At 50.6% G+C, this 8,572-nt stretch overlaps 2 protein-coding genes across 2 annotated transcripts; one reads left to right on the top strand and one right to left on the bottom strand.

Moving 5' to 3' along the window:
- Positions 1-1,286: 1,286 nt before the first annotated feature.
- On the top strand, positions 1,287-1,754 carry NUU61_002285 (uncharacterized protein; the record flags this gene model as incomplete). Its single annotated transcript, XM_056652867.1, has 1 exon — positions 1,287-1,754. The coding sequence occupies one exon, from the start codon at positions 1,287-1,289 to the stop codon at positions 1,752-1,754; it is 468 nt and encodes a 155-aa protein (XP_056513934.1).
- Positions 1,755-4,494: 2,740 nt separating this feature from the next.
- Positions 4,495-8,494, bottom strand: NUU61_002284 (uncharacterized protein; the record flags this gene model as incomplete). The annotated part of the gene is made up of 5 exons (XM_056652866.1): positions 4,495-4,694; positions 4,898-5,135; positions 5,195-5,880; positions 5,945-7,819; positions 7,906-8,494. 5 exons carry the CDS (start codon positions 8,492-8,494, stop codon positions 4,495-4,497), a joined length of 3,588 nt encoding a protein of 1,195 aa, XP_056513933.1.
- Between the last annotated feature and the right edge of the window lie 78 nt (positions 8,495-8,572).

Raw genomic sequence — 8,572 nt, 5'->3', positions numbered from 1 at the left:
AATGGCTCCAATCTAGGCATCTCTAGGCAGCTCCTATAGATTGGCCACGGATGATGAACTTGGGGATGACGGGCAGAACCAAACAGTGCAAACTGATGTAATCACCACCGTCCACCTCCAGGGCTGGGTAGCCAGGAACCACCTGCGGGCAGCTTTGATTCTCATCCAAATCATTCAAAAAACAAACCATTCCGGCGGGAAAACACGGGCCATTATGCAACCGTGTGACTCGTGTTCTGCTGCCTATGTCTGCCTATCGCGAGAATCGGCTGTCCGAAGAGCACCGGGTACCTTCGGTCGCATTCTGTCAACTACTCGGATACCTCTGGAGATGCCAGTGTCTTTCTTTCTAATCAAAGATTTGTCAGGTATCTGGCAAAGGACGGATATCCATGGACACGCGATCTCCATGGCGATTAGAAATAGCATTCCCCAACTGACAAACCAACCCACGCACAACTTGAAATTGAATATTCGTCCAGAATGTATTTGAGTCAGTAAACCATGAAACCATCAAATATCAAAGGTATGACTTAGGCAGCAGAGGCTTAGCGCGCAACCACCTGACTTGACGTTCCGCGATGACTCTTTTGCCAAAAATCCCTGAGAGTGGGGGAGTCCCGAATTTCCAGGCTCCAGGCAAGGCATCAACGGGAGACCCGACGAACCCGAGGATTTGGTGACCGTCAGTTTGACCGTGCAAATGCTTGCAAAGACCCCCATCCTCCATACATTGACCCGGGGAGCGATCCCACGCGAGACGGTGTAGCCTTGGCTGAGAGTGGACCCCCGTTGACTCAAAAAACCCTTGATGATTCACAGGTTCCTCAGGCGCGGTATCTAGGCGCAGAGGGTGGGTGCTTTTCCCACCCTGGGCACAGCACCCAGGCTAGGTGTTATTCTCACGGAATGATGTGCAAAACTACCATTATGCCGGCCCCAATAGGACTGGAGACCCCCCCCTACCGGGTGACCAGCCCATTCCTCATTCGGCTTTCGCAGCGCAGCCTACCGGGGCTGTTAACTTTGCCAGAACGCTGCCTTGTCCTCGATACATTTTTGATTTTTCTATTTTATACAATCCCCATAGCCAAATCTTATATAGTCTCATCGGATCCCGGTGGTTTCGATTTCTTTTCCAGTTCAATCCATCTTGTCTACACACATCTGTCTCTTGATACTTGCCCCAAGCTATATAGAGTCGTGATCTACCATCTACTCTTCTACCATCCACCCCAATATTATATTCTATATTCCCTTCATCCTCATTCTCCCATACTACCACAATGCCGTCGCTGTGGTACTGCTGCGAATGCAGCTTCGGCCCTCACAACTCGGCCCTCTACGACGCCTGCATCCAGTGCGGCAACACACGCTGCACCCGCTGCCTCGAAGAGAAGATCTCCCTGAAGATGAACATGAACAACACTCCCTGCTGCCACACAACCTCGCCCTATCCGGCCATCGCCGCCCTCGACCCTTCTCGCCCCGTCTCCCCATCATCATCTCCCCGGCCACTTCTACCACTACCTTCCACGATGGACCTCACAGCCCTGCCACACGTACGATCATCCTTGCTCCACGAAGACCAGACTAGATTCTCGCCCGCCTCCGTAGGCCCGACCCATCTCTACAGCCAGACGTACATGTATATCTGCTGCAAATGCAACGACGGGCCCAAGGTCTACAATCATCAGCCCCGATGTGTAGTCTGCAGCCATGAAGCCTGCGGCGGCTGCACCTATGTCAAGTGAGGCCCGATCCAATTTCCATGAAGTCAAATGGTGAGCCCACTGCATTCCTCCCGGTCACTCAGCCCTGTGGAGAATCGGAGACTAACATGTGTGTTCCAGTGATTCTGACTAGGGTGACATCCGTCTGATTTATTTTTGATTTTTGATTTTATGTGTGTCATGCAAAGCGGGTAATGGGTTTCAGCATAGCCGGGTGTATTGCTCTTGGTTTTTTTTTTTTTCGGGTGTTATTGTTGTTGTTATTGTTGTTGCTTAGATTAGATGTATACTTCGTGTTGCTTAATTTAGGACGCTGAGCTAAGCAGGGCTGGTCCCCTGATCGCCCAAGGCTGTTCTTGTTTTTGTGTCTTACTGTGATTCCCTAAGTTGAACTATGACGATGACTATGACTCTGAACTTTCCTCTAGTTCTTACTTGATCTCTGGAAGGATGGCTGCGCCATGCACCTGAGATCTTCAGGCGAGAATCACGATCCCCCCATCTCTATCCACGGCCCCTACTTCTCTCAACCGAGCCTCACAAACCCGGGCAACTTCAGTGGCTTGTGGTTGGACATTTGGCACTGAGCCACGGACCCAGTGATGATCTGTGGGAAAAGAAAAAGAAAAAAAAAAAAAAAAAAAAAAAAAAAAAAAAGAGGGCCACTAAACCCGAGTGCGAGATGGGTGCCAGACTACTGATGCGCCCGGGGAGACCAAACCCCAACCCCGTTTCCTCCCTCGGAGACCGCCCTTTGGCCGACATCTGCACGGCACCAGCCCTATCACTCTAGTCGAAGTGGCGGTCTTGTTAACTTTTGATCGCATCTGTCATTTTAGTTTCTTTATAACTTTTTTTTTTCTCTTTCTTTCTATTATTTCTCGGCCCCATTCCATCTATCCCGCTTCGTTTCAGCCCCCCGCCAACTCCGTATAGACCAAGACCCAGTTGTCCACTTTTCTTATTTATTTTTTTCTCTTTTTGTTTTTCTCTCTTTGTTTTCTGCGTGGCTTAGGTCCTCTCTAGTGTCTACTATAGTCTCCGAGCCTTATTCCCTCTCGTACTGCCTCACCGAGAGAAACGGCTGTGCTATAAAGAGAATAAAAGAAAACCAAGGAGATTTTTCTCCGTACGAGTGGACTGTGCGCCCTTGGGACTGTACAAACCCGGCTTCCCCTGTGTCTTTTTTCTATTATTACTCGCATGAAAAGAAAAGAAAAAAAAAACCCTCTCTGTTTGGTCCGCGGGGTTCCGCGGAGACTTGATCGGGATCCCGCACCCACTTGTTGCATCGCCTTGGTTCTATTTCTCCAGTGACGTCGTTTGACTTGCTTTCTATACTCTCTTTTTTCTCTTTATTGTCTACACCCGGGTTCTGTCGGGCGAGGTAACCATCTTGCTGAATAATTATATACGAACTCAAACCACTTTCAGGATTGTAAGATTTGAAAGATTATTTGCCCTGGAAGTGAGGCGCAAATATAGATGTCCATAGATATGAGTGAGAATCACTCATTTCTGTCTTTGACTCGACTTGGTGTCTACATAAGTGGGTCGCATACATGACGGGGCCAGATATACATCCAGGTATATGCACAAGAAAAAGATAATCCTGAAAAGATGGAGATTAATAATATCAATAATAACAATAATCATATAATCATATAACCATAAAAAGAACAGCTGAATGATATCCCATCCATTGAGCCTGTTTTCGGAAACGGTGGCTCCAAACCCTAGGGACTTCGCCCCTTCCTCCGACACTGACTATACTTAGCCCCCGTCAGCCGCAATCCCACTGGACTCTTTACAGTTGCATTCCTTCAATTGCTGTTCCTTTCTATGGGGGATGGTACTACATCTGAGTAGCGTTGGGGGCCTTACGTGGTTTTAATTTGCCGATGTGGATAAATGTATATTTTGGTTTCCTGGACACATATCCAAGCAAGTTATTGAAAATAGACTGGACCATGTACAGTTCTACGAAAAGCCAGACTGGCACACCCCAGTATAGAGGATAGCTCAGATGATCATTTCTCAAAGAAGGGATCTCTCGAACACTTCTTTTAGATACTCGCCGTGTTTACAAGACTAACACAAAACACAAGATCGAATCAAACAGATTGATATGGACGCTATTGCTATGAATATGTCCTGCGAGACCGTATGACCAGTAATCGTACACCCTCCATCCCCAGTAAAATAAGAAAATAGGTTGCGTCAGCGCAGATTACCTGGAACCCCAGACCAGTACTCGGGGCCAGACTGAAGCTCAACTGCGGAGTTACGACCAGCAGCAGAGGAAAATGTAGACGCCTCAACGCCCAGTTTGTCGACCAGAGAAACGTGCTGAGTATCTTCCAAAGCCCAGAAAATCGTTGCAAAAAGAAAAAAGTATAGTTCAGTTTCATGGGCCAAGAAATGAACCGTCTCCCGATGTGGTGTCGGGGATGCAACCAAAATGCAGAAACGAACGCTGTGCTGGCTAATGATGCATGGAGAAAGGGAGGGGTTGAAGAGAGAAGGAAAAAGACGACCTAAATATTCCACGCAAGGAACCGCCCGAGGATCGGAAAGAAAGATAATGTGGTTGGGCGGCGTTCACACCACAACGAGAACAAATCTTCCCCATGAGAGGATATGGCGTGTGTTTGCCCATCAGGAGTGGTGGAATGACAATGTCACAGAGGTCCATAGAAGCCTGCTCACCTTGATGACTCTCTTCCATGGTGAAGGAGTCGATGATCGTGTTCGGAGATGGTTACAGGGGCAAGATGCGGGTCGGGTCTTGAAGGAAGCGCCTACGATATGCGGCTATCGAGGCGGCCACAATTTCAAAGTCTTTCACCTTGTCACGTCGCAACTCGTTGATGATCTCTTTCAGCCCGGCGCGATAGACTTCTTTTTCTTCTTCGGATTCGCCTTCCCGAACTGCGCCCATCTGGACCAGGATCTTGTCGTCTGTCGAGGTTAATAACACTGTGGTCAGCATTCGGACAAGACAAATATAATCACATGGGAAGGAATCAAAGACAGAGGAATCCGGTGAAGCCCAGCTGAGAGAAAAGTTTTGGGAGGGAGGAATGAAATGAATGCAAGGCATAGGGCAAGATGGAAATGAAAACCATAGGATATGTGGCACGGCTTTCAACTCGACGACGCACCGCTGAGAGTCATGTCCCGGAAATGTTGGAACTCGCAGGAGCGGTCATTGCAAACACCAGCCAGCTCATACGGGCAGAGGTATTTCATCGGGTCGATGTTGTGGCTGTATGTTAGCGAACGGTAGCCACCCGGGACCTCGGCAGTATAATTTGGGTGGAAGCGATATGCCTTGAAAAGTCGCAGAGGGCTAACGTAAGGAGAGAATTTCGTCTCCGAACGGGTGGATGGTGGTTCGCTCTGGACGGGGTTAGTGGGTGGATCAAAACAACCTCCTCCAGGGAAGGCGATCTTCATACACCAAGAATGCCAACCTGAGAATCTAGACCTGGCTTCGACCCCGACACCTGGGGGGCTTCCGTTAGTGCTTCACCAGATTGGGGTAGGCCAAACGAAGTCGCCGGAATCGCCGTATCTGTTACAGAACCGAGAGGAGCAGGGCTGAATGGAGGACTGTAGACCGAGTCTGCGGATTCTGCGTCCGCGACAGGTTCAGGGGGCTCATAAGCATCCGACGCCGCGGAAGATTCACGAGATCGCTCGGCTTCATGACCCGAAGACTCGACTTCCATGTTGTGGTCGTCGGCTGCGGATGGGGGACTTTCGGCATGCGGATGATGCGAGGCGTTCGCGTCCACTTTGTTTGAGGCCTCTGCTATGCTAGCAGAGCTCGGCGCCTCGGCTTGTGTATCCAAGGTAGCAGTTTCTTCGTCCTCGTCGGAATCAGACTCAGAGGTACTACTAGAAGACTCGTCCATGGCGGACCCATCAGATTCAGAAGCATCATGTCTGAACTGGTCAGACTCGGACTCAGATATATCTGAGGATTCCTCAATGTCGTCAGAGGCGCCGTTGACCGCGATCGTACCAGCAGGACTGACGGCAGGCTGTGGCGGGTTAAGCGTGCTTGTAACATCTGTCGGACCTAGGGCATCTGAGACACTCATATCACTTGAGTCCGAGGAAAATTGGTTACTCGTTGATTCTGATCAAAAATAGTTAGAATAAGACCCTGCGGTTAAATGGAAACAATTATTCATGGTACACACCTTCCTTCGCCGCAAGATGTTGCTCCTTGACTTCTGCCTGCCGGCGAAGCTCATCAAGGTCTTCCAAAGACAAACCATTGATTTCGTAACTCAAGTTTTTCAACTCCTCAACGAGGTAGAGTCGACCTTCTTTCCCTTTGGTGATGTCAGACAGCAGTTTATCAGCCTCTGCCCGACACACGGAAAGACGAGATTCGGACGACTGGATTTCAGCATCCAGACCAGGAAGGCCGGACTCAATTGCTTTCATGCGCAAAATTTTGGATCGAATGTAGTCGAGTTGTTCCAGGTCCATTGAAGCCAGGACCCTCACAGATGAATCACTGAAAGTGTTGATAAGATCTGGGCGATTCGCAACGCTGGACGTGGAGGCAACGGTGGTCGGAGCCACTTGCAAGCTGGGCGTTGAAGCGGAGGGATCAGCAGGTTCGACATCAGCGGGATTAGATTGCCCAGCAGATGATGACGAGGCGCCTGAATCATCCAAAGCATTAGGTGACTGGGTTCCACTGGCGAGCTCAGCCTTTCGCTTGCGCTTTTGCTCAAGTTCTGCGATCTTGCGATGCATTTCCTGGATTTGCAAATCCTTTTCTCGAATGCCTTCCTGGTCGCCAGCCCGGGAGGGTGCCTGGGAAGTCGATGGTGCCGAATGATTCTTTTGAAGAGAGGGCCTGGCAGGGTATGGCACAATTGCTGGCCCCGGTTCCTGGTCTTGGCTTGAGTTTATATCCATATCGTCTTCTTCGTCATCCCAATAGAGAGATTCATCGTCACTGATGTCGATGACGAGTCTTTCTGCAGCACTGGGAGGAGCTGTCGCGTGACTCAAGTGCTTCTTCGGAGCGGCCAATGGTTCGTCAAAATCAGACGCTCGAGGTCGCTTGCGCTGAGCTGCCCGGGGTAACGGGGTCGGGTCGACAACAACTCCTTGGCCTGGCGCAGTGGCTCCCTCATGATCAGAGCCCTGCTTCGACCCGGCCATGAAAAGTCCAGGGATAGCAGCAGGCGATGAATCTGGCACAGGTGGACGAACGGGAAGTGGATGCTGAATGATTGACGCTGGAGCTACTGATATGGGGGCCTGGCCTATTTCGACGTTTTGCTCCACTGCGTTGCCTGGCCGACTAGCCTGCGCCTTTTGTCGACTCCTAAACATTGCCTGCTTTTTGAGTTCTTCGATACGCTGCCTTGCCAACTCTGTCTGAGCCTTGTTCTTCTCGCGGGTAGGAGCTTGGCTTTGCTTGGACACGGCTGGTGTCGAGTTGGGGCATCCAACAGATGGGGTTGGTGCTGGCTTTGGCACCGAGGGCTCCGTCTTTTTAGCAGCTTTAGCAGCAAGCATTCGAGCTATGACCTCCTTCCTTTCCATTGGCTTGTCTGTGTCTGACTGGGGGGCAGCTTGGCCAGAGTGCTCGGAAGGTTGGGGTGCTTCCAGACTTGGCTTCTGCGGAAGTTTGTCCTTTTCAGATGCTGGAACCGCCTCTTGCTTGTTCGATGGCAATGGGCTTGTCGCACCAGTCGCAGAAACTGCCGAAGAGGGAGTTGGATTCGCGATAGGCTGCTGAGGAGCATGCACAGCAGCTTTGGTTGCAGCAGGAGCTTGTTGAGGCTGTGGTGTTACAACTCGGATGCCAACTTCTTCATATAGCTGCTTAAGAACAGCTGGGTTGATGCCTTCAGCGACCAACTCATGGTAGCGTATATTATGAGGGGCCAAACTGAGCAGAGCTCCCTGAGCTTGTACGCGGAGCTGTGCTGTCGACTTGTGAGGCTGGGAGATGGTTGCCATTGCCTTAGGCGCATCATTTTGTTGCAACTCAATTGCATGACGGACCACATCTCGATCCATCGAGACGTCTGACGGTGGATTATATGCTGCACCCTGTTAGCGAGACAATGGGAGTCATAGGAAATGGGGAGCACAGTACAAGATCCACTGCTTCTGCTTGACCAAGGTGTACTTGATGCCATTTCGCCTTCTTCTAGTTCGGGATTCTGTGCCGTTGCGTGTGGGGACTTCCAACTAGTTCGCTGACCAAGGGACAGATTTTCTTTCGGAACAGGTGGCATTCCAGCCTCTTCTTCGCTGATTTCACCCTCCTCGCGATTTGGGTCAAGTTGCGTGGTAGATGTCCTCATCGCAGCTGGCGATCTCGATGACTGGGAAATATGACTCCTAGGTACGTTTGCATGTTCCGACGGAGTATTGAAGGACCCTGGTGGCATAGGAAGGCCCACTGGAGGTAGTGGCGGGGGAGGAAAAGGAAAAGGTGGGAGCTGTGACGGGTCAAACTCTCCCAAGACAGGGAACTGAGGTGGAAGGAAGAAGCCACGACCCCCGTGGTTACCTGGACCTGAAATACGCGAGTTTGCATGCACACTCCCCAGATTAACATCCAGGTATTGACCCGGAGGCGCTGCAGGTGGCTGAGTAGATGTATGATCGTTTGGATCGAGGCGAGAATCTTGGGCAGCTGTGGGAAGGTTGATGGGAGGCCACGGGGGAGCATAGTTGAAATGGCCACCGAATGAGGGGTGCTGGTTCGTCATGACGGAAGCCAGTCGCGGGAAGCTAAAAGCTAGGTAAAAAGCTGCGCCGACCGTGTGAGCAATCTAAGAAAGCTGCAG

This window comes from Penicillium alfredii (assembly GCF_028826965.1).
Source record: "Penicillium alfredii strain IBT 34128 chromosome Unknown utg000004l_segment0_segment0, whole genome shotgun sequence".
Lineage (NCBI taxonomy): Eukaryota > Fungi > Ascomycota > Eurotiomycetes > Eurotiales > Aspergillaceae > Penicillium > Penicillium alfredii.
Note: the sequence above shows the minus strand (reverse complement) of the source record. Positions and strands in the feature narration are given on the sequence as shown.